The sequence below is a fragment of the Coenobita brevimanus genome, chromosome 57 (assembly GCF_032717465.1).
Source record: "Coenobita brevimanus isolate Jiangsu-jjx chromosome 57, ASM3271746v2, whole genome shotgun sequence".
Taxonomy (NCBI): domain Eukaryota; kingdom Metazoa; phylum Arthropoda; class Malacostraca; order Decapoda; family Coenobitidae; genus Coenobita; species Coenobita brevimanus.
In genome coordinates, this window is record NC_137010.1 from 40,025,605 (window position 1) to 40,053,057 (window position 27,453).

A 27,453-nucleotide genomic window follows, 5' to 3' on the forward strand; every position below is an offset into this window, starting at 1 on the left:
TAAAAAAATCAGCATGGGTCCACTTCCAAGTCGTTACGAAGCTACAATTACTGGTGAAGGAATGAGGGAGATCATTTTCACCGTGAATGTCATCAATACTGTAGCTTCGTAACAGTTGAGAACTGAATCCATGTTGATATAGCATTTGGTACTCAAAATCAACACTACAACCACCTCTTGAAGTTATTACGTTAAGTCCAAGGACACCCTGCATTTGCACACACTCTCTCGATGGAAAGGTGGCTATTATATATAAATAGATGGATGGATAGATAGATAGATACATTGATTGATTGGGTGATTGATTGATTAATTGATAGACATGGCGTGAAACAAGGCTATGTCTTGGTTTCTGCCCTCTTCAGCTTATTTTTTGCATGTGCCCTCAACCATGCAGTGAAAGATTTGGACCAAGGCATGTACCTGTGATATCTCCATGATGGATCACTGTTTGACCTTCGCCACCTGAATGCAAACAAAAAGACAGTAGAAAAACTCCTCCTCGAAGCCTTCTTCGCTGATAGCTGTGCACTTTTGGCCACCGCCGGATTAAGGGGGCCCAAGGGGCCCGGGCCCTGGGCCACCCACCAAGAGGGGTCCTTCCACCAGAGCAGCAGAAAGTTGAGCACAGGCACCCACCTGTGTGGAGAAAGGTATCCCTAATATTCAAAACTGTATCTGGAACATTAAACATATTCTATGAAAAATATTTTCTATTGAACTGACATCGTCATGATTACGGACATCCATGAAGCAGAAACGACTTGTAAATCTGGCTATCATGAGCATCGAGTCAGATATACTGCGTGAATTGGACTTTAATGACATCATCAGCGACTTTGCCGCACGAAAATCGAGAAAAGTTTCTGGACTGTAATGGTTATAACTCCATCCATTCTCTGATTTGAACTTTATTTACTTGTTAGTTATACTATACTTTTTCATGAAAAATTAAATAATTTTAACTGAATTTCTCTGTGTAAATAAATTTGGTAAGAACAACTTGTGTTCATTTCATTTCGTGTTTATGCATTACATATTACAGCATTGGATGAATAGTCCCCGTTCAGTATTTCCTAACTAAAAGTGTCCTATTTATATATTAGGATTTAGGTTACCAGTCTGTGGTGTATGCCATTGGGGGAGTTGGAAAGGGGGCCTCCCTTCCAAGCGGGCCCCGGGCCTCCCACATGCTTAATCCAGCCGTGCTTTTGGCCCACACAGAAAATTATCTTCAACACATCGTTAACAGGTTTGCTGAGGCCTAGCAGTTGTTTGGACTGACTTTTAGTATTGAGAAAACTGAGATTCTTTATCAACCTGCACCTCACTCAGACACAACTGTTCCCAATATCTCTGTCAATGGCTCCAGGCTGAAAGTGTTGGAGAACTTCAGGTACTTGGGCAACACCATCTTCAGTGATGGATCATGGACAAAGAAAATCACTGATCAGATTTCAAAGGCGTGTCAGGCTCTTGGTCACTTACACACTACAGTGCTGCGGCATCACAACATTCGGTTGTCAACAAAACTGCTGGTGTACAGAGCAATAGTTTTCTCCTCCCTCCTGTACGGATGTGAAACCTGGATGCTGTACAGACGCCACGACAAGCAGCTTGAAATGTCTCACATGCGCTGCCTTTGCTCCATTCTGAAGATCCGATGGCAAGACAGAGTGTTAAACCTTCACGTCCTCAAAAGGGCCCATACCACCAGTATAGAAATGATGATCCTAAATGTGCAGTTACGTTGGACAGGCCTTGTTATCCGTATGGGTGATTCCAGAATCTTCCACCAGCTGCTGTACAGCAAACTCTCCATGGGCCATCGGCAGCAAGGTCACTCATGGAAACGCTATAAGGAAATTATTAAAACAAATCTACAATGCAGCAGTATCAGCCCAAAAGACCTTGAGAGAACTAGCAGCGACAGAACAAAGTGGCGGACTTCCATCAAGAATACCTGCATTACCATTGACGATGACTGCTGTCAGCACCTGTAGGAAGCATGACAGATACTGCACCGAACTGCAACAGCACCTAGAGCCGTGACCTTTCCATGCACCATTTGAAGCAGGATATGTGCCTCAGATATCGGCCTCTACAGCCACCTGAAGACCCATAATAGGACCAGCTCATGATCAAATAAAAGTACCGTCTTGTTATCATGGTTTGTTACCGTAACACAGCAAAAACAGCACATGTAGCACAGATTTTTGTTAGAGCAAGTTGCCATTAAAATATTCTACCCTGAAGAAGAAAAAATTTCCAGTCCAATTTGGCCACCGGTTCCTGAGTTATGACTCATTTCTGAAGACAGGAAGTGACTTGACATGCACGTATATACAGCACCTGCTCCAGCTGAGGGCTGTCGCGCTGTGCGTTCTCTTTTTCATTTGCTTTGCACTCACTTCCTCGTGCTTCTCACTCGTTTCTTAACGCTTCGCACACGTTGCGATCATTTCAGGTAATCCGAGTGACGTTTATGTGTTGTTTTAGTCTAACTTTGTCACTACCAGCTGTCAAGGCGACATCAAAGGGCCCATGATGGTCCGTTTATGTGCTGTTCTAGTCTAACGTTGTCACTTGTATATTTTGCAGCTAACCAATTGATCGTGTTATCTGCAGCTTTGTGAATGGAACCCAAGTTGTCCACACGCAAGTCCGAGATATTAACCACTCAGCCACGGCAACTGACTGGGCGCTGGGAGCGGCGTCTTTTGGTCAAACTTTGATCGCTCATTAAATATAGTAAATGTTTTTCAATCATAATGGGACCAAGTTTTTTTCACACCAGCGATTTTTTTGCGATTTTTGTGCCAGTTTTAGTGCGATTTGAATGTGTGGTTTCGGCTGCCCAAAATACACACACACACAGACACAGCTACTGCTATAGTATATTAGATATAAAGCTATCAAAAACTCTACTGTGAACGCAACCCTAGTTTCACGCACTCACACCGGGAGTGGCGTTTTTTGGTCAAACATTGATCACTCATTAAATAGAGTAAAAGTTTTTCAATCATGACGGGACCACGTTTTTTCACATCAGCGAAATTTTTGTGATTTTGTGCCAATGTTGGTGCTATTTGAATGTGTACCTTTGGCTGCCCAAAATACACACACACACACACACACACACACACACACACACACACACACACACACACACACATGGCTACTGGTATAGTATATTATATATATATATATATATATATATATATATATATATATATATATATATATATACACACACACACACACATGAGGGAGAGACAGTAGTAGAATGGATGTGGAAGATGTGCAGATTGGCCTGGGAGGAAGGTAAAGGCCTCGATGATTGGAAGTCAGGTATAGTTATTCCCTTATACAAAGGGAAAGGGGAAAAAGAAGTGTGTGGTAATCATAGGGACATTTGTCTATTAGTGTAACAAGAAAAGTATACGGTAGGATATTTATTGACAGAGTTAGGGAAATAACAGAGGAATTAGTTGGAGAAGAACAGGGAGGCTTTAGGAAGGGAAGAGGTTGTGTAGATCAGATATTCATTCTCATATCTTTAGTGGAAATGTGTTTAGAGAAGTGAAAGAAGTATGTGGCCTTCATGGATATGGAGAAAGCATATGGCAGGATGGATAGACAAGGATTGTGGAAAGTATTAAGATTATATGGAGTAGATGGGAAGTTGCTGAATGCTGTGAAGAGTATGTATGAGGGTGCTAAGGCTGCAGTGCGTGTGGATAGTAAACTGTGTGAGTTTTTCTATTTGAAGGTTGGGTTGAAACAGGGATATGTCATGTCTCCATGGTTGTTCAATCTGTATATGGATGGGGTAATAAAAGAGATAAAAGGTAGGGTAGTGGATGTTAGATGGCCCTAATGAGAGAGGGCAGTATTTGGAAACTCCCTGTACCGTTGTTTGCAGATGATACTGTGTTGTTAAGTGAAGACGAAGGGGAGCTGCAAGGCTTGGTGGATGAGTTTGGGAAAGTGTGTAAGAAACGGAATTTAAAGGTGAATGTAGGGAAGAGTAAAGTTATGGTGTTCGAGAGAGGTGAAGTCAGTGAATGTACAGTGAGGTTGGATGATGAGGAAATGGATAATGTGAGTATGTTTAAGTTCTTGCATAGTGTGATGAGTAAGGATGGAAGTCTGGAGGATGAAGTGCTTGAAACGGTGCAACAAGAAAGAAATGTTGCTGGTTCCTTGAAGGCAGTGATAAGAAACAGGGAAGTGTGCATGGAAGTGAAAAAGTTAATACATAACAGTATTGAATACCAACTCTGGCATATGGAGGTGAAGCTTGGACGTTGTTGGAGGGGCACAAGTCAAGAGTGAGAGCAGTGGAAATGAGTTATTTTAGAGGAGCCTGACAAATGTGGATGTAAAAGAGCGTTGTGGTGTGGATGTGGATGTGATAGGAAGCATTAGGAGAAACACACTGAGGTGGTTTGGTCATGTGGAGAGGATGGAGAGTGAGAGACTGACGAGGAGAGTGTATGTGAGTGGGGTGGAGGGGGAGAGAGGGAGGGGAAGGCCAAGGATGAGATGGAGGAATGGATTGGAGAGGTATATGAGAGAAGGTGGTATGAAGTGGGAGAAGGGCAGTGAAATGACGGGGGACAGGGTGACGTGTAGGCGATTTGTATGCGGCCAACCCGAATAAGGGATTAAGGTGTCTGGCAATATATATATATATATATATATATATATATATATATATATATATATATATATATATATATATATATATATATATATATATATATATATATATATATATATATATATATGGAGCCTCTGTGGTACAGTGGTAAAGTCTGCGTTTTGTTACACTGAAGAACGAGGGTTCGCGCCACGCCAGGGTACTAAACTTTGGGAGCGTTCTTCTGGCCACGTACTGCATTGGCGGACATCAGGGGTGCCGCGGTTGAACCAGTGTCGCATAATATAAATTACGCTTGTACCCAGTCGGCTTGCGTGGGCCGATTACACTTGGTTCACAGACTACACACACATCCAAAGCCACTCCAACACTACAACACACTTACAAGCACTTCTCACCCTACGTACAAGGTCTACCAGACAGCCTAAGCCACTTGTAGTCAGGTGGCTTAGCGGCAAATTTTGCCATTATCGTTACACGGAGGATAAAAGCACCGAATTGGTATGAGGCTTCCTTGGGGTCTAATGATGAACTTTAGAAGGGATGCCCTCCGGAAAATTTAAAAAAATATAGATACCCTATACTGAAGGTGGAAAATTGGCATTTTTCTAAAATATTAAAAATCGTGATTAGATGATATTGGTTGAAGATACATAAAATTTGATACCATACTTCTGATAGGAAATTAAATTTTACATTTTTTTTTTTTCTATGCACTTTCTTGATCCGATTCACCATTTATGAGATAATGAGGTTTTTTGAGTTTTTCAGTTTTTTTTTTAATTGTAATAAAAGTATACTGGTTACAGATATATTAAATTTGAACCACTGTTAGAAAAGAAATTAAATTTTGCATCCTTTTTATTCGTGACAATTTTTTATTTTTAAATCAGATTCACCGTTTACGAGATATTGAGGGTTTTTTAGGTGTTGAGTAAATATTTCATAAAATTTTCCCATTTAAAAGATTATCATCATTATAGGCATTACATGGATAGGAAATTGCACTCTGTACTGCGATATTTTATTATTATTAATGAAACAGCCATTAAAAATACATATTTTCACAAAAAAATGTACTAGACTAAACTTTTATAAAAGTAACTACAATCATTGTAGGCAAAGAACTTCATATTTTTTTACTGTAAATTATGATGTTTATGAAAACTGGCTGAAATCAATTCAGTATCTCCCACAGGAACTAATAAGCAAATGCCTACACTATATCCCCCAGTGCCATCAGCTTCTCCTCTTTAGACTGTTGTCCTATTTATCTAATACATTTGCACTTACAAAGTGGTGAACAATCTACATTTGCTTTAACACACTTGCAGACGGAGCAGTCCCCTTTGCAGGAGCGTTTGATCAGTTCCCTGCACGATCTGGACACTTCTGGAATAGTCATTCAAAATGGTACCCATGACCCAGATACCTTGGTCCAGGCAAAATCCTGTGGGGAAGGAACCACAAGCTGTTTCTCTGTTAGTCGTCCAGATTCCTGCTTGATAAACTGTGCGGTGGACATGCTGCAGGAGCGCATCACTGGTGGGTGGCAGTCTGTCCATTGCCCGATTCTTCTGACAAAAGAGTCCCCTTCTTGTTTCATTGACTGAACTCAAAGGGCTGGTTCTGTCATACAATATGACAGTCAATCTCTCTAGCTTCTTGAAATGTTCATCTTTGACATCCAGCAACTGGAATGGACGACCAGCGAGATACACATAAACCTGCCAAGCCTGCCAAACCGACTTCTTACCCTTGCCATTGAAGGCAGAGGTTGTGTCGCAACCTGAAAATGCATGGAACACAGTTAATGCTCGTGATTTTGGCTCACTGAGGCTTGCACAAATGGAGTTTATGTGGTAAAACATGTAGTTTTTGCCCATACCAAAGGCTACCCATATGTTGACGAAAGGACAAGTCGCAATCAGGTCATGAAATATGCCTGCAAAGATTACTATATCGTCTGTGTCTACAGTAAGCACTTGAATAGTCTTTGCTCCATGCTCCAATGCATGCACTACATGGACCACTATTGGGGTGTCTGCCTTCTCATGATTACAGTTTTGCATGGGGGTGCTGGCACTGATAGACTCCACAGTTTCCCCTGAGATAACATATACGGCTTTGGCTGGTGGCCAGTTGAACTCTTTAATTTTAGCAGTCAAAAAGGAAAACAGCTCCTCCTTGTTGGTTGGGTCGCGAAGGAAGTCCATTCAATTGCCTGGCAGTTTTGTCGTGCCTGACACCTTCCCGAATAGTGGTCCATGTAGTGCATGCATTGGAGCATGGAGCAAAGACTTCAAGTGCTTACTGTAGACACAGACGATATAGTCATCCTTGCAGGCATATTTCATGACCTGATTGCGACTTGTCCTTTCGTCAACATATGGGTAGCCTTTGGTATGGGCAAAAACTACATGTTTTACCACATAAACTCCATTTGTGCAAGCCTCAGTGAGCCAAAATCACGAGCATTAACTGTGTTCCATGCATTTTCAGGTTGCGACACAACCTCTGCCTTCAATGGCAAGGGTAAGAAGTCGGTTTGGCAGGCTTGGCAGGTTTATGTGTATCTCGCTGGTCGTCCATTCCAGTTGCTGGATGTCAAAGATGAACATTTCAAGAAGCTAGAGAGATTGACTGTCATATTGTATAACAGAACCAGCCCTTTGAGTCCAGTCAATGAAACAAGAAGGGGACTCTTTTGTCAGAAGAATCGGGCAATGGACAGACTGCCACCCACCAGTGATGCGCTCCTGCAGCATGTCCACCGCACAGTTTATCAAGCAGGAATCTGGACGACTAACAGAGAAACAGCTTGTGGTTCCTTCCCCACAGGATTTTGCCTGGACCAAGGTATCTGGGTCATGGGTACCATTTTGAATGACTATTCCAGAAGTGTCCAGATCGTGCAGGGAACTGATCAAACGCTCCTGCAAAGGGGACTGCTCCGTCTGCAAGTGTGTTAAAGCAAATGTAGATTGTTCACCACTTTGTAAGTGCAAATGTATTAGAAAAATAGGACAACAGTCTAAAGAGGAGAAGCTGATGGCACTGGGGGATATAGTGTAGGCATTTGCTTATTAGTTCCTGTGGGAGATACTGAATTGATTTCAGCCAGTTTTCATAAACATCATAATTTACAGTAAAAAAATATGAAGTTCTTTGCCTACAATGATTGTAGTTACTTTTATAAAAGTTTAGTCTAGTACATTTTTTTGTGAAAATATGTATTTTTTATGGCTGTTTCATTAATAATAATAAAATATCGCAGTACAGAGTGCAATTTCCTATCCATGTAATGCCTATAATGATGATAATCTTTTAAATGGGAAAATTTTATGAAATATTTACTCAACACCTAAAAAATCCTCAATATCTCGTAAACGCTGAATCAGATCAAAAAATTGTCACGAATAAAAAAGATGCAAACCTTTATTCCTTTCAAACAGTAGTTTCAAATTTAATATATCTTTAACCAATATAGTTTTATTACAATTAAAAAAAAAAAAAAAAAATACTAAAAAAAAAACTCATTATCTCATAAACGGTAAATCGGATCAAAAAAGTGCATAGAACAAAAACAATGTAAAGTTTAATTTCCTTTCAAGAATGTGGCATCAAATTTTATGTATCTTCAACCAATATCGTCTAATCACGATTTTTATTATCTTAGAAAAATGCCCTTTTTCCACCTTCAGTATAGAGTATCTATATATTTTTTAAAATTTTCCTGAGGGCACCCCTTCTAAAATTCATCATTAGACCCTAAGGAAGCCTCATACCAAATTCGGTGCTTTAATCCGCCGTGTAACGAAAATATCGCTATGCTACCTGACTATTTGTAGAGTTACATTGGCTGTATTGTCCACGCTTCGGTTGGGATAGGCCGGTCCTGCAGTGGACACTCAAACTGCTGATGAGATGAGATGGGATGTATATATATATATATATATATATATATATATATATATATATATATATATATATATATATATATATATATATATATATATATATATATATATATATATATATATATATATATATATATATATATATATATATATATATATATATATATATATATATATATACATTATGTATGCTTGGGGTTTCATTTGTCTTGGAAAGTTCATATTACATCTCTAGTAAAATCTGCTTCCAAGAGATTGGGTGTGCTAAGCCGACTCCGTTCCTTCTTTACCCCTGCCCAATTGTTGACTCTATACAGGGGATTTAACCACCTCTGCGTGGAGTACAACTCTTATGCGTGGGGAGGCTCCCAACATACAGCTCTTCTCAATAGGGTGAAGTCATAGGCTTTTCGTCTCATTAACTCTCCCCCTATTACTGACTCCCTTCAACCTCTGTCTCTTCGCTGCACTGTTGCATCTTTATCTCTTTTCTATCGCTACTTCAATGGTCACTGTTCCTCTGAACTGTCTGCATGCATTCCTCCACCTCTACGACGGGCGAGTAGCACTCATCTAGCAGCAAACTCTCACCCTTTTTCTGTCCAACTCTCTAATGCAAGAGTTAACCGTTACTCCCAGTCCTTCATTTATGCAACATGTCAGCTCTGGAACTGTCTATCTCTGTTTGTATTTCCTGCTTCCTATGATCTCCAGTCTTTCAAACGCAGTGTGTCCAGGCACCTCGAAATGAATGAATCTTGAATTTGGCTCTCTCTTGTATTTTGTTTTTCTCTTGGAAGGAACAGTTTTGTGGGCTCGTTGCTTTTTGTTCCTTCTTCCTCACGTAAATCTATATATATATATATATATATATATATATATATATATATATATACGTAGGTATGTATATCCATCATCCAATCCAAAATTGTCCAATGAGGAGTGTAGGAGCCGGGCGCTAGGCAGTTAGTCCCGACATTTAAGATGAGAGTGACCAGCTGCACACATCATTGAGTGGCATTACATGAGCAATCAACCCCAACCACCCGTGGGATATACGAGTAAACCTTCACCGGCTAAATCCGATTGGAGCTCAATAATTACCCACTAAACCACCAGGCGCCAAAATTTGGTTATATGGTTTCCACCCAGTGTAGTACAGTAAATGGTTTCCTGGAGTACAGAAAACCATTTGGCTTGTCACTCAGTGTTGAGTCACCCACAGTCAGAAGGAAGAGGAAAGAATGAAGGAAAGAAAGACAGAAGAGGGAGTGTAAAGCTACCCGTAGGCAGAAAGGTATGGAAAGAATGAAGGAAAAGAAGACAGAAGAGGATGGAAGGAAAGAAGGATGGAGGAATGGAAAGGGCATACACCCGACAGCAGCACTACATCGAGTGAGTAGTGCTGCTGTCGGAATTGGATATATATATATATATATATATATATATATATATATATATATATATATATATATATATATATATATATATATATATATATATATATATATATATATATATATATATATATGTATGTGTGTGTGTGTGTGTGTGTAAATTAAATAACTTAAACAGTTTTTGTGCGATTTTTACCAAACCTGATAGAAGGTTTGAGGGTCAACCAAGTGGCTGACCTTTTTTTTTTTTTTTTTAGTAAAGCTCTAGTTCAAAGGTCAACATCACATTGCAAAGTCAACTTGTACAGTTTTGATTCTGATCCGGTTTAGACCAAGCTGGTGGATGAGATGAGGTTCAGCCACAGCGTTAACTTTTTTGTAGCAAAATAAGGTAAAGGTTAAGATTACATGGCAAGATGAACTTAAACAGATCTAAACGATGGTATTTGTGATATTTCAGTGCAAAGCAAAAAGGAAGTGATTAGATTTTGGGAATAATCCGCCAAAGGCCCAAACATGATGGAAAGTCTGAGGGTCAGCCAAGAGTGAAGAGGTCTATTTTTAAAAACAATGGGTCAGTGGTCAGTGCCACAGAACAAATTCAATTCAACAGTCTTAATTTCATTTGACCAAGCTTAATGTAACGATTTAGACCCGGGCAAGAACGAAGTAACTGGATTTTTAGAACAACCGACCAAAGGGCAAGGTAACAGGGCATAGTGAAATGTTTGACCCTTAGACCAGTAGTGTGGAGAGGGTGTTCTACTCTCTGAAAACCCCTCCTTGTCAGGCTATGTTCATCCCTTGACCATGTAATGGCACGTGCTAGGTATAAGTTTACTTTTTCAACGAAGTTATAACCATGATAGTTTTACATAGGCTACTTATCACATGAATCAAACTTGCTAATCTCGCCCTGTATATAAATCTCCTGCAATGCCTGTCAGTCTGTCCCGAACAGATCAAGATGATCGCATATCATTTCTTAATTTTCGGGTGACCGTGATCAAAAGACATTCATGTTGGCTTCAAACAATTTCACTAAGAACCGACTCCCCTAAGCTGAATAGAATCGAGCGATAGTAGCAAGGATAAAATAATTATTACGATATCGCACTGCAGCGATTGTTGAATTTTGCTTCTAACTCCTTCAGAGTGTTGTTTCAGATCAACTGGCGGTAGCAAGTACGAAATAAGAAAGGTGTCATTGTACAGAAGGGATTAACTTACCTCAACAACGGCCCTTCTTTCCATCCCAGGTCTCTCCCTTGTATACGAGTATACTCCTCAGCCTCCAGTCACGGTCTCATCCTTGGCGTACCTCCCTTCCTTCCCCGATCCACTTCACCGTTTTTCGACTTAATCAGTCAGTTGCAGTTTTCACCACAGCCCAACTCAGGTTCTGTCAAATCATACTCAGCTCCTGTCCTTCATCTCCCACGTAGACCAGCTCTTCGTTTTCCTCTGTTCACTTTACAGATATTCAGACTGAGACATCCTGGTACTGATCATCATTTCATCCCAGTTCACTTTGGCTGGATGAATCACTCTTACGTGAAAATGAAAAACGGTAAATAAAAGCCACACTTGTAGACAAAGAATATTTTTAACAAACGGTTTCGATGAACACTATCTCCATTATCAGTGGCCTTGACGACTGACGATGGCGGCAATGTCCACCGAAACTGTTTAGTAAATATATTCTTCGTCTACAAGTGTGGGTTTTATTTACTGCCAGATCACTTTCCTACATGTCTTACTCATATGTTTCTCTGTCTCACCTGTGGTCTACCTCTCCTCCTGCCCCTGTCCATTTCACCATTATAGCCTATATCCATACATTTTGAATACATGGGCCGGATAAATCTGTTGTTATGTACTGTATATACTCGTCTAGAGAGAGAGAAAGAGAGAGAAACAAACAGACAGACAGAGGGGGTTACAGGTAAACTCCGAAAAACAACTTACCGAAAGCCAGACACTCGAGGAAGAGAAAAACAGGGTCAGTGTTTGTCAGCACAAATTGGAGTTCTGACTCACAGAATCCCATTAAATTTTTCTGCACTTACGGTTGTGCATATTCTTTTCTAGTGTGTTGTGCTTGGAAGTGAATTTGATATAATTTAGTCATAATTTGGAAACAGTACAGAACAGGATAATCTTGATATTATCATAAGTCCTTTTAAGCATCATTCGGGATTAGCGCTTCATACTATAAGAGGAACACAGGTACCAGGATACGTGAATCCTTTTTCTCTCTGATAAAATGTTAATATAAAGGTAACAGGAGTTTTTGTTAAAACTCTCAAGTGTTGCTGTACGGCGGTCAGTTATGAAGTTGATATCAGTTCAAACAAAAACTGCAATTGCTTAGAATGAAGCAAAGCAGTTTTAATAGAGCAAATTATAAAGATATATACGAATACACTCATTTCTGAGGGGAATGACAAAGGGTTGAAGAAAAAGAGAGCATTTAAATCTTTTTTTCTTCGTGGCGTTCGTTTCTTCGTGGCGTTCGTCGAGCTGTGTCTCAGAACGTTTGTATATAATTTTTCTGTGTAATGCAGAGCAGCCGTTTTAACACTATCTATCTATCTATCTATCTATCTATCTATCTATCTATCTATATATATATATATATATATATATATATATATATATATATATATATATATATATATATATATGTATATATAGGACACAAGGGATGCTGTGGTTGAACCAATGTCGCTTACTGTAAAGTACTATATGCTTGCACCCAATCGGCTTGGGTGGGCCGATTACACATGGTTCACAGACTACACACACATCCAAAGCCACTCCAACACTACAATTACACTTACAAGCACTTCTCACCCTACATACAATCTCTACTAGACAGCCTACGCCACTTGGTAGAGATACATTGCTGTACCGTCCCGACTTCGGTCGGGATAGGCCGGTCCCGCAGTGGATACTCAAACGGCTGATGATGATGATGATGATATATATATATATATATATATATATATATATATATATATATATATATATATATATATATATATATATCTTTGTGAGATGTGGGGGCGCTCGCCATCCACTCACTCGATGCAGTGCTGCTCTCGGGTGTCTGCCCTTTCCTCTCCATCCTTCTTTCCTTCATTCTTTTCTTGTCCTTCTGCTTACGGGTGACTTTACACTCCCTCTTCTGCCTTTCTTACCTTCATTCTTTCCACTTCCTTCAGCCTGTGGGTGACTCTACACTGCGTGACAAGCCAAATGGTTTCCTGTGCACCAGGAAACCATTTACTGCGCTGGGTGGTAACCATATAACCAAATTTTGGGGCCTGGTGGTTTAGTGGGTAATTATTGCGCTCCAGTCGGATTGAGCCGGTGAAGGCTTATATCCAAGGGGTGGTTGAGGTTGATTGCTCACGTAATGTCACTCATGGATGTGTGAGGCTGGTCACTCTCAACTTAAATGTCGGGACCAACTGCTTAGCCCCTGGCTCCTACGCTCCTCATGGGGCAATGTAGGATTGGATGATGGATATATATATATATATATAGCCCGACGCCCAAATCCCGCAAAGGGTGGCCGCAGACAAAACGCCTCCAAGTCACTCTGTCACCCACCATTTGACTACCCTCCCCCCAACTCCCCCCCCTCCCTCATATACCTCTCAACTCCATCCCTCCACCTCATCCTCGGTCTACCCCTCCCTCTCCCTCCCTCCACCTCACCTACATACACCCTCTTAGTCAGTCTTTCATTCTCCATTCTCTCCACATGTCCAAACCACCTCAGTGTATTTCTCCTAATCTTTTCAACCACATCCACATCTACCCCACAACGTTCCTTCACTTCTTCATTCGTCAACCTGTCCCTCCACGTCACTACACATGTTCCTCTCAAGTAACTCATTTCCACTGCTCTCACTCTTGACTTGTTCCCCTCTTGCAAGGTCCACGCCTCGCTTCCATACGTCAGGGTAGGGATCACATTACCATCATGCAGTGACTTCTTAACTTCCATACTCACCTCCCTATTTCTCATCACTGCTTTCAGTGTACCAACAACCTTTCTTCCCTGCTGTACCCTTTCACGTACTTCATCCCCCAAAGTTCCATCCTTACTCATCACACTACCGAAGTACTTGAATGCACTCACATTCTCCATATCCTCACCATTCAACCTCACTGCACACTCTGTGACTTCATTCCTCTCAAACACCATAACTTTACTTTTGTTTACATTGACTTTCAGCTTCCTCCTCCTACACACTGTCCCAAATTCATTCACCAAACCTTGCAACTCCCATTCATCTTCACTCAACAATACTGTATCATCAGCAAACAGCAACACCGGAAGCTTCCAAATCTCACCCTCATTCATTAGGGCCACCCCCACATCCACTGCCCTACCTTGCACCTCCTTTACAACCCCATCCATATATATATTAAACAGCCATGGAGACATCACACACCCCTGTTTCAGTCCCACATTGAGATCAAAGAACTCACTCAGCTCACCATCCACTCGCACCATAGCCCTAGCTCCCTCGTACATACTCTTCACAGCACTCAACAATTTCCCCTCCACTCCATATATTCTTAATACCTTCCACATACCTTGCCTATCTATTCTGTCATAAGCTTTCTCCAAGTCCATGAAGGCAGCATACACTTTCCTTCCCTTCTCTAAATACTTCTCCACAAAACATCTTAGAACAAATATCTGATCTACACACCCTTTTCACTTCCTAAATCCCCCTTGTTCTTCTCCAACTAGCTCCTCTGTCATATGCCTAACCCTATCAATGAGTATTCTACCATATATTTTACCAGTCACACTAAGAAGGCAAATACCCCTATGGTTACCACATACTTCTCTCTCCCCTTTTCCTTTGTACAGAGGAACAATTATACCTGATTTCCAGTCCTCTGGAACCCTTCCCTCTTCCCAAGCCAATCTACACAACTTCCATATCCACTCCACAACAATCTCACCCCCATACCTTAGCATTTCACCACACACTCCATCAATTCCTGGGGCCTTTCCCAGCTTATTCTTTTTCATCGCTTCCACTACTTCCGACCTACTGATCTCTTCCTCCCTCCTCTCATCTCTTCTTCTCCCAGCCATTCCCCAACCACTTATACTCACACTGCTCTCACTCTCTACATTCAACAAATCCTCAAAGTGCTCCTTCCATCTCCTCAATTTCTCTCTCTTCTCCACCAACAATCTATTATTCCTATCTTTCACTCCCCTACTATTTCCCCTTTCACACTGCCTTACTTTCTCTACCTCCTTCCAAAACAATTTCTTACTCTCCCTCCATTTCACACTCAGATTCCTCCCAAACTCTTCATCCACTTTCTTCTTACTCTCCTTCACCAGTCTCTTAACCTCCCTTCTCCTGCTCACATATACCTCTCTCTTCTCTCTCTCATCTTCTCCCCTACCTCTACTCGCTAACCATTCACCATATGCCTTCTTCTTTTTGTTCCACAGCTCGTTTCACCTCATCATTCCACCATGCTGTCCCTTGCACACCCTTGCATCTCCTCCTCACTCCACAAACCGCCTCACACGCTGCGCTTATCTCTTCCGTGAATATCTTACTTACGTCTTCCACCCCTTCCATCTGCTCTAGCTCATACCTTCCCAATCTTTCTTCCACTATGCTCTTATACTCTGTCATTTTCTCACTATCTTGCAATTTCTCCACTCTTCTCACAGGAGCTTCTTCCTCCTGTCTTCCCCTTCGTCTCCTCAACCACTTTCTTTGCAGCTCTACCTTGGCCATCACTAAGTGATGGTCCGAGACTCCATTCCCTCACCCTCTCCACACTCTTGCATCCAACACTTGTCTTCTCATTCGCTCATCCACACACATATATATATATATATATATATATATATATATATATATATATATATATATATATATATATTCTCACAGTATTATGGTCCTAATCCTCTAATATTCAGTATAGCCCTTCTGCATCTATCCAGCAGTCATTTCAATCCACATTGGAGTACTGCTTTCATGTATGGCACTACACATACATTACATATTACTTGAAGGAAAGAAAGACTTTTTTCTCAAATTAATTCCCTCTCACTGACTTCCTGCATCACTCACTGCTGTCATTAATACCCTGGGCACTTCGTTGAGTTCAGCCTATAGCCTCCCATGAACTGCTGGGAATTCAATAAATTCCTTCACTATGAGTCTCTCCTGAACCGAATAAAATTTGTTGCCACTGACAAAAATGGAATGAAAAAGATGCAATCGTAAAGGACGAGTTTAGAGTATCAGGAAGCACCAATCTGTCTAATACAAAATTAATGCGCAATTTTTCGGTGTGTTTAGGTCCACAACTGACTGTACGGTACTCGTGTTTAGAACAATCCGGCTCAGTAATCCTCCTCCCATATCAAGCTATCACTAAAAAGCAACTTATTGAAACATCCCGAACTTGCCAGATTTTAACTTTACGCTTTAGTCTGAATTAATTATGGAGTAACAAACTTTGCAAGTAGTGATGCTAGGTTCTCTCTTTTTTTTTTTTTTTTTTCAGAAAAAATAATAGATACATAAACAGTTAATTAAATGACTGAAACAAAATAGCCATCGTAAATGAAGAAACCTATAATGGCATCTAAATTTAACACACCTCTGCTAATTAGCCCCACTTACCTTTACTAACCCCACACACCTACACTGACTATTACTACACACCTACACTAACACCACACACCTACACTAACTAACCCCACACATGTACACTAACACCACACACCTACACTAACTAACACCACACACCTACACTAACTAACACCACACACCTACACCAAAACCACACACCTACACTAATACCACACACCTACTGTACACTAACACCACACACCTACACTAACACCACACACCTACACTAACACCACACACCTACACTAGCACCACACACCTACACTAACACCACACACATACTCTAACACCACACACCTACACTAACACCACACACTTACACTAACACCACACACATACTCTAACACCACACACATACTCTAACACCACACACATACTCTAACACCACACACCTACACTAACACCACACACTTACACAAACTAGCAACACACACCTACATTAATCCCACACACACAAACTAGCAACACACACCTTCACTTACTAACACCACACACCTACATTAACCCTACACACCTACACTAACCCCACACACCTACACAAACTAGCAACACACACCTACACTAACTAACACCACACACCTACACTAAGTAGCACCACACACCTACACTAACTAACACCACGCACCTACACTAAGTAACACCACACCTACACTAACTACCACCACACACCTACACTAACACCACACCTACACTAACACCACACACCTACACTAACACCACACACCTACACTAACACCACACACCTACACTAACACCACACACCTACACTAACACCACACACCTACACTAACACCACACACCTTCATTAACCCTACACACCTACACTAACCCCACACACCTATACAAACTAGCAACACACACCTACACTAACTAACACCACACACCTACACTAAGTAACACTACACACCTACACTAACACCACACACCTACACTAACACCACACACCTACACTAACACCACACACCTACACTAACTAACACCACACACCTACACTAACACCACACACCTACACTAACTAACACCACACACCTACACTAACACCACACACCTACACAAACTAACACCACACACCTACACTGACTAACACAGCAAATCTAAACGTATTTAACCTGTCCTTGTCTAACCTCATATCTAGTCAAACCTAACCCAGTACACCTAATCTGGCCTAACTTAACCTAATCCCAGACAACTGCACTAATTAACCACACCTACTGAAACATAAACTCACACACACATATCCTGTCTTCAACCTAATTATCTTAACCTAACACCACACACCTAATCTGCCTTAATCCTACCTAACCAAAGCCATCGTAAGCCACACATGTGCACTAATTAAGCCCCATACCTGTCTGCCCTCAGGTATGGCCCACAGGGAGTGTCTGGAGGACGGCCGCTGGTTCAGACACCCCAAGACCAACCTCACCTGGTCCAACTACACCACCTGTGTTGACCTCGATGACCTCTCGGTAGGTGACGGTGATGGGGTCGTGTTCTCCTGGGCTTACCAGGTTCCCATACCACCTTCTTCTTCTCCTCCTCCTCCTCCTCCTCCTCTTTACAAATCTATTACTCTTACTTAATTCATGTACTTCAAGGAGGTCAGTGTGTATTTTAGTCTTACTCTCTGTAGACGAATTTATTTAGTCTAGGATATACTTTTTGAAAAAGGAAGTCTGGAATAAACTTAAATAACCCTGTATTGGAAATATCCCTCAAACTGAATAAACAGTCTGATAATGTAAAGAATAAAAAATGAGTGACGTACTAGTGTTGAAAGTATTAAAGTCTTTGTTCTTGTGGCCTTGGGAGATTCCTCTAGAACATCCTCCTCCTCCTCCTTCTTACAGATTTGTTTACTTTGTTTGTAACAGAGTCATCAACATGAATAAGCGCCTTACTTCACACTCCTCTTTGTTCAAATGGTGTGAAGCACGAGATAACCGACATACAATAATACATGTCACCTGCGGCTTGCCGCACTAAAGTCCCGAAGATGATTTCTCATATTACGATCCTTGGCGTGTGCAGGGGATTTACAGTTATGCGCTGATATCAGGTGTCACAGTTGCTCTGTTCGATTGTGTGATTCTCTCAACAGGAGGTTTTATTATGCACGTATCCTTCAGCACATAAAAGAAAGACGACTTCTCTCTCTCTCTCTGTATATATATATATATATATATATATATATATATATATATATATATATATATATATATATATATATATATATATATATATATATATATATTGTTACGGAACAGAGAAAGATAATATACACTCCAAGTGAGAATACTAAAAAAATCACTACTGTCCCGTAAAGTTCCAGGTTCAAAACAAAGAGTTAGGTAAAATTACAAGTTAAAGTTTAATGCACAAACTAACAACAAAACATTCAGGACTCATAAGGATAATGTAATGGCAAAAAACAGGTTAAATATATGGTTAACTGCAATAGCCTCTATTAACACGAAATTAGCAAGAGTAAATTTACCTAAGTCAGCCCTGATAAAATGAAAATACACTGGGTAATGCTCAGTTAATGCAAGATAAATTATTACAGATACAAAATAATATTAATGATGACTGACGTAAAGAACCTTTACATAAATTACAAAAACCTCATTAGGCCTACAAATTAACAACTTATGCTATACAGTACAAGAACAAAATGCAATAACACTTATATTACACACAGCTGCTAGATGGTTGGAGAATTCCTGAGCACTCATAATAATAACTGTACAGGGGAGGACAGAGATGTGAACAAAATGAAGAGTAGATCTAAGTGGCAATAATGCAGAGACTGAGCTCATTATATAGGGGCCAGCAGAGCTTGATACAACTTGTAAGAAGGACGCGCAAATGAAGCCATGGGGACAAAGAGCTGACAATCCTATTCTGAACAACAGAAAGGACGACTTACTCTACTATAACGGTAGAAGGGGGTGACTGAGGCAGAACACGCTCGTGATCAAACATGCAGCATACTGTGTGTTAAAATTACACAAAGGATGATGAAATCATAGGCTATGTAACACCTCCCCACAAAGAAAAAGAAATTTACAAAGGAAATTTCTTATTACTCTAAAACAATCTGTCTAAAGTCTAGATAAGCAATCTGCAATAACATTTTCTTTCCCCTTGACATGTTGTATGTCTAATGAATACTCCTGAAGAAGTAGACTCCATCTTGTCAATCTCTGATTTTTATCTTTAAACTTACTAAGGAATTTCAGTGGGTTATGATCGATATAAATGACTATGGGGTCAAAACCAGAACACAAATAAAATGAAAAATGCTGTAAACCCAAAATCAAGGCCAAAAGCTCTTTCTCAATAGTTGAGTAGTTCTTTTGAGGTGGAGTGAACTTCTTACTGTAATAAGATACAGGGTGTTCAATACCCTGATCATCCTCTTGCAGCAAAACAGCCCCAGCTCCTGTATCACTTGCATCAACAGCCATCTTAAAAGGCTTAGCAAAATATGGAGTAGCGAGCACTGGCTGACTTAATAGGATGGCTTTAAGTTTGTTGAAAGAGGATTCACAGTTATCGGTCCAGACAAATTTAACTCCCTTTTTCAGTAGGTCTGTAAGTGGTGATACAAGAATAGAAAAGTTAAGAACAAATCTCCTGTAATAACCTACCATTCCCAAAAATCTTTGTAGCTCTTTCCTACTTTTAGGTCTGGGAAGATCACTTATAACCTGAACCTTAGCTCCTGGCGGTGCAACATGTCCATCACCAATTACGTACCCAAGGTACTGAACTTTAGCTGGACCAAACTCACACTTTGATAAATTAGCTACAAGATTAGCATGAACCAAACGCTCAAGAAATTTACTGACATGGCATAGGTGATCTTTCCAGTTGTCACTGAAGATTAATACATCATCAATATAAACAACACACCCTGCCAAACCCTCTGTTACAACATTCATGAGCTTCTGAAATGTGGCTGGTGCATTCTTCATACCATATGGCATTACGGAACATGCAAAAGTCTTTCCTAGTGTTACAAAACATGAGATCTCCCTAGCACGTTCAGTCATAGGTACTTGCCAGTATCCCTTTAACAAATCAAACTTACTTATGTACCTAGCCTTTCCGATCTTGTCTATGCAATCTTCCACGCGAGGGAGAGGGTAAGTGTCTGTTTTGGTTATCTGATTAACACGTCTGTAGTCGATGCAAAGCCGCTGTGAACCACCTGGCTTAGGGACTAGAGTGACAGGAGAACTCCACTCGCTCTGACAGGGCTCAATCATCTTATGGTCCAACAGGTAGCCAAGCTTCTTCTGGATGAGAGGAACTTTCACTGGGTTCACACGGTTAGGAGGCAGTTTAATTGGCTTTGCGTCTCCAACATCGACATCATGCATCAACACAGTGGTTCTTCCTGGAGTGGCACGGAACACTTGCGGGTACTCCTGCAGTAATGCCGAAAACTCCTGCCCCTCCTCGGGAGGCAGGTGAGAAAGCTTAGTCTGGAGATCATTCAAGATATCAGGATTCTTCCCCAAACTATCACTCAGGCTCATACTGCATGGGAGAGCTTCACTTGCAGACTCGGGTGGAACAGCTACAGTGCAGACTGGATTATTTTCGTCCCGCCTGTGATATAACTTTAGCATGTTGATGTGACATAGTTGCTTGTTCTTTCTACGATCTGGTGTGGCGATGACATAGTTGACATCACTGAGTTTCTTCTCCACGAAATAAGGACCACTAAACTTGGCTTGAAGAGGTTGCCCATGCACTGGTAGCAGAATCAAAACCTGATCTCCTGGCTGAAAGTGGCGTAACCTGGACTTCTTATCATACCAAGTCTTCATCTTCTCCTGAGCAGCTCCTAAATTCTCTCTCGCCAGCTGTAAAGCAGTGGACAGCCGTTCTTTGAACTTCATCACATACTCCAGCAGGTTGACGTCATCTTCCTCTGACAGCCAGCATTCCTTGAGTAGCTTAAGGGGTCCTCTTACTTCATGGCCAAACAATAGTTCAAAAGGTGAGAAGCCCAGTGATTCATTTGGAGATTCTCTTGCGGCAAATACAACAAATGGAAGACCTTTATCCCAGTCTTTCTGATGTTCCAAACAGTATTTCTTGAGCATCGATTTGAGTGTTTGATGATATCTCTCCAACGCTCCTTGGGTCTGGGGACGGTAAGCTGAAGACGTGATCTGGGTGATGCCCAACTCTTTCAGAGACTGCTTGAAAACATTTGACAAAATTACTTCCCCGGTCGGACTGTACCTCCTTGGGCAGACCAAACTTTGTGAAGAACCCTAGCATTTCCTTAACCACGTTCTTTGCTGAGATATTTCTAAGTGGAATGGCTTCAGGATAACGAGTAGCCATATCAATCAGGGTCAACACATAAGAAAATCCTGAAGAAGTCTTAGGAAGAGGGCCCACAATATCCACCAACACACGGGTGAAAGGCGCCTCAAAAGGAGGAATGGGAACTAGAGGTGCAACCTTTTCGGTCTGATTACACTTCCCCACAACTTGACAGGTGTGACAAGACTTACAATACCAGGAAACATCCCTGAAGATACCTGGCCACTAGAAGTGTTTCAAAATGCGTGCCACAGTCTTCCTCACTCCAAGGTGTCCTGCCAAACTGGAATCATGAGCCACTCTAATGATATCCTGCCTACAAACACGAGGGATGACAACTTGATGTACAACCTCCCATTCACAGTCGGCTGATGCTGCTGGGGGTCTCTACTTCCTCATAAGTACTCCTGACTTTATATAATAACAAGTAGAAGCACCAGCTGACTCTTCCTCACTGCAAGCAGAGTTAGCTAGACCTTTCAACTCAGGGTCAGCAACCTGCAACTCAACCAACTCTTGACGAGACAAATTATCAACACTACGGGGTACTGCCTCATCTGGTGAGTGGTCCAAATTAGCAAGAAAAGTGTCAGTTAGGATAACATCATCATCATCATTATCCTCTAAATCACCAGTAACTTTAGACTTAGCCCTAGTGACAGCACATGCAGGGAACACATCAGGGACATCACAGTCCTGGGTCGCAGCCACTGGCTCACTAGACAACTGAGGAGCTGGACACACTTGACTTCCACCAATATCATTTCCCAGTAAGAAAGTTACACCTGACATTGGGAGTGTCTCAACCAACCCAACCATAACGGAACCATTAACAAAACCAGACTCTAAATTCACTCTGCACAGAGGGACAGAGAAGTAATTATTCCCAACACCTTGTAAGATTACAGTTTCATCAGAGGAATTAACATTAGAGCCTAGAACACTGGTCAGCATAAGGGATTGGCAAGCACCTGGATCACGATATATTTTAACTGATTTCCTGTCATTACTGTCCAGAGGACTAACAAAACCATCAGACAGGAAATTAGCACATGAACTCTTGAGAGTGTCACCCACGTTACTGCTCAAAAGAGGAGCTCCATCATGAGAATTTAAGTTACCCCTCAAAGCAGGTTCAGTTAACTCAGTTAAAGAATTCTGGGAACTCTCAAGAGTGGACACTAGACCAATTGACTGAATATTTAAAGACTCCTTTTTGTTCACATCATGCTGTCTTCTGAAACATTTCTCCGTAGTATGACCAAGCTTAGTACAATAAGTACATTTACTTTTCTGAAATCTAGAGGTGGAGCTGGTATTTACTTCCTGAGAAACATCATCTTTATTCTCTTTCCTGTTACCTGTACTCTTAGTAGAGGCAACGTACTTACTCTCAGCTTTCCCTTTTTCTTTAGAATATCTCTTGTGAGTGAGAACATATTCATCAGCTAAAACTGCAGCATCGGACAAATTATCTATTCTTTTCTCATCAAGATATAGGCTTACATCTTTATAAATACACCTCTTGAAGTCCTCCAGCAAAATCATCTGCTTAAATTTACCAAAATCAGAATCCACATTCTTAGAATTTAACCACTGGTCTAACAGATCTTCTTTGATTTTTGCATAATCAACATGGGATTGCTTATCTTGCTTGTAAGTTGTCCTAAATTTTACTCTATAGGCTTCAGGAACAAGCTCATAGGCCTTAAGAATCAAGCTCTTAACTACATCATAATTATCAGATTGATCCTGAGGCAAAGATGCATAAGTTACTTGAGCTTTACCGGTGAGAACAGTTTGAAGGAGTACTGGCCAATACTTTTTGGGCCAATTAAAACCTGTAGCTACCCTCTCAAACAACTGAAAATACTTTGTTAAATCAGATTCATTAAAAGGAGGGACAAGTTTAACATTTTTAACCACATCAAAATCATCAAAGCTAGATGATCCAGTTCCACCTTGTTTCATGCGATACTCATGGTCTGCCTGAATTCTGGCAAGTTGAACTTGTGCTTCAGCCTCCTTAGCACGAGTCTCCGCCTCCTTAGCCTGAGCCTCCTGCAGGGCTAGCTGTAACTTAGCTAATTCAATCTGTGTTTGCTCATTTGGAGGAGTTACATTAAACAAGCTTTCATTAATCATGTCAACAATTTGATCTTTAGAATGATGAGAGCGAATAGCAATTCCCAATTGTTGAGCAACAAGCTTAAGTTCATTCTTTGTTCTGTTTTCTACATCCAACACTGTTTGCACATTTGACAAAAAATCTTTGGCTTCATCAAGTGTAGTAATAGTAGACATCATGAATAAGTAACAGTCACAAAATATCAAGCAATATCCTTATGTTAATATCCTGAATATCCTGATATGAGGTCGCCAAATTTATGTTACGGAACAGAGAAAGATAATGTACACTTTAAGTGAGAATACTAAAAAATCACTACTGTCCCGTAAAGTTCCAGGTTCAAACAAAAAAAGTTAGGTAAAATTACAAGTTAAAGTTTAATGCACAAACTAACAACAAAACATTCAGGACTCATAAGGATAATGTAATGGCAAAAAACAGGTTAAATATATGGTTAACTGCAATAGCCTCTATTAACACGAAATTAGCAAGAGTAAATTTACCTAAGTCAGCCCTGATAAAATTAAAATACACTGGGTAATGCTCAGTTAATGCAAGATAAATTATTACAGATACAAAATAATATTAATGATGACTGACGTAAAGAACCTTTACATAAATTACAAAAACCTCATTAGGCCTACAAATTAACAACTTATGCTATACAGTACAAGAACAAAATGCAATAACACTTATACTCAAATTACACACAGCTGCTAGATGGTTGGAGACTTCCTGAGCACTCACAGTAATAACTGTACAGGGGAGGACAGAGATGTGAACAAAATGAGGAGTAGATCTAAGTGGCAATAATGCAGAGACTGAGCTCATTATATAGGGGCCAGCAGAGCTTGATACAACTTGTATGAAGGACGCGCAAATGAAGCCATGGGGACAAAGAGCTGACAATCCTATTCTGAACAACAGAAAGGACGACTTACTCTACTATAACGGTAGAAGGGGGTGACTGAGGCAGAACACGCTCGTGATCAAACATGCAGCATACTGTGCGTTAAAATTACACAAAGGATGATGAAATCATAGGCTATGTAACAATATATACATATATATATAGATATATATATATATATATATATATATATATATATATATATATATATATATATATATATATATATGAACACAAGGGGTGTTGTGGTTGAACCAGTGTCGCTTACTATAAAAGTATGCTTTCACCCAGTCGGCTTGCGCGGGCCGATTACACTTGGTTCACAGACTACACATACATCTAAAGCCACTCCAACACTACAATTACACTTACAAACACTTCTCACCCTACATACAATCTCTACCAGACAGCCTAAGCCACTTGGTAGAGATACATTGGCTGTATCGTCCCGACGTCGGTCGGGATAGGCCGGTCCTGCAGTGGATACTCAAACGGCTGATGATGATGATATTATATATATATATATATATATATATAATAATAATAATTTGGTTTTACGCCAGGTATCCCCGAAGGGCTAAGGCGTTGCCCCTGGGTAGAGGACTTTGGACTGGAGCGTGTAGCATTTTATGACCCGATGCCCCTCCTGATGTCTACCAATGACCCTTGGGTGGATTCGATCCTCCGACCATTGGGTCAGAGCGGAGCGCTCTAACCATCTGAGCCACGGCTGATATATATATATATATATATATATATATATATATATATATATATATATATATATATATATATATATATATATATAATGTGTGTGTGTGTGTGTGTGTGTGTGTGTGTAGGAATGGGTGGGAGGAAGAGGTTACCTTCATTATTCCTCTAACGCTTCGGACTACACAGAGTTCACCCTCAGAGTGACTGTACACAAGTAAGGAAATCAGAGGTATTTATACACAGGACGTCCCTAGGACCTTTGTCGTGTCTAATGCTGACTGGCTGTCCTCCTCTGTTGTGTTGACCTAACCTGATAATCCTACCGTGACCTAACCCGGCTCCTTCCTATACCTAATAACTCACTCTTCCCCTCCCACTTGGTAAAGACAAAGCTACACCTACCGCAGTGGCCGACCAACGCATAAAGCCATCTCTGTAATTAGTGACTTCCTCTGTACAAATACATGTGCGGCCTTTAAAGCTTTTCTGAACACCTTCATTAAACTCGTAAATTCCTGCTATTTAGGTAGATGTTGACAGTTGGCACTGGTCTATATACAGGACTAAGAAAGTTAAGGTGATATGACCAGGCACATCTGCCTTATATTCCGTTAGTCACTTCGCAAGACCCCTCCCGGTCTCACCTATACTATATATACTTTTGGGCAACCATTACAGTGTATACTATAAATAACACTGTTCTCATTAATGTTATTATCACGTTTCCTTTCTATCGGTTGGCTGAACTTTACCCCTGATGAAAGAGCTATTCTTAATCCTGATTTATTTACTTAGTCACCTTTTACGAAAACCTTGTCCGAGTTTGGGGCAAATATGTATCTTTCATTCGCAATATTCACGTTCATATTATAACTTCCGTTTCTTCTCATTATCCTTTCTGCTTTATTTTTGAGTCTTATAACCAACCTTCAGGGTAACATGACTTTTTAATTGCTTCTTTGATGTAGTTACATTACTCTTCTAAGAAAAAAATTGTCACTAAGCCAGATTTCGTTCTGTTACTGTGATTGGAGAGATAATGAACGAAATCGTCTTTTTTGGCTGGCTTTCTATAAAGCGAGAATTTTACATTCCAATCTTTTCTCCATATCTATCTATCTATCTCTTGCCAGACGCCTCAATCCCGTTTGGGGTGGCCATAAACAAATCGCCTCCAAGTTGCCCTGTCCCCCGCCATTTCACTGCCCTGCTCCCAACTCACACCCCCCTCTCTCATATACCTTTCCACCCCATCCCTCCATCTCATCCTCGGCCTCCCCCTCCCTCTTCCCCCCTCCACCTCACTCACATACACTCTCTTCGTCAGTCTTTCACCCTCCATTCTCTCCACATGGCCAAACCACCTCAGTGTGTTCTTCATAAGGCTTGCTATCACATCCACATCCACACCACAAAGCTTCTTTATATCCTCATTCGTCAGCCTGTCTCTCCATGTGACTCCACAGGCTCCTCTTCAATAACTCATTTCCACTGCTCTCACTCTTGACTTGTGTCCTTCCAGCAATGTCCAAGCTTCACTTCCATACGTTAGAGTTGGTATCACAATACTGTCATGTAGTAACTTTTTCACTTACATGCTCACTTCCCTGTTTCTTATCACTGTTTTCAAAGAACCAGCAACCTTTCTTCCCTGCTGTACCCTTTCAA

General features: G+C 40.7%; 1 protein-coding gene across 1 annotated transcript in view; it reads left to right on the plus strand.

Annotated features, from left to right (window-relative positions):
* Positions 1–27,453, plus strand: part of LOC145401971 (calcitonin gene-related peptide type 1 receptor-like) — a 128,877-nt gene that overhangs the window by 22,994 nt on the left and 78,430 nt on the right. The window contains exon 4 of the mRNA XM_080274075.1: positions 18,047–18,153. Coding sequence (XP_080130201.1) covers positions 18,047–18,153 — 107 coding nt within the window. The remainder of the gene's footprint in view (positions 1–18,046; positions 18,154–27,453) is intronic.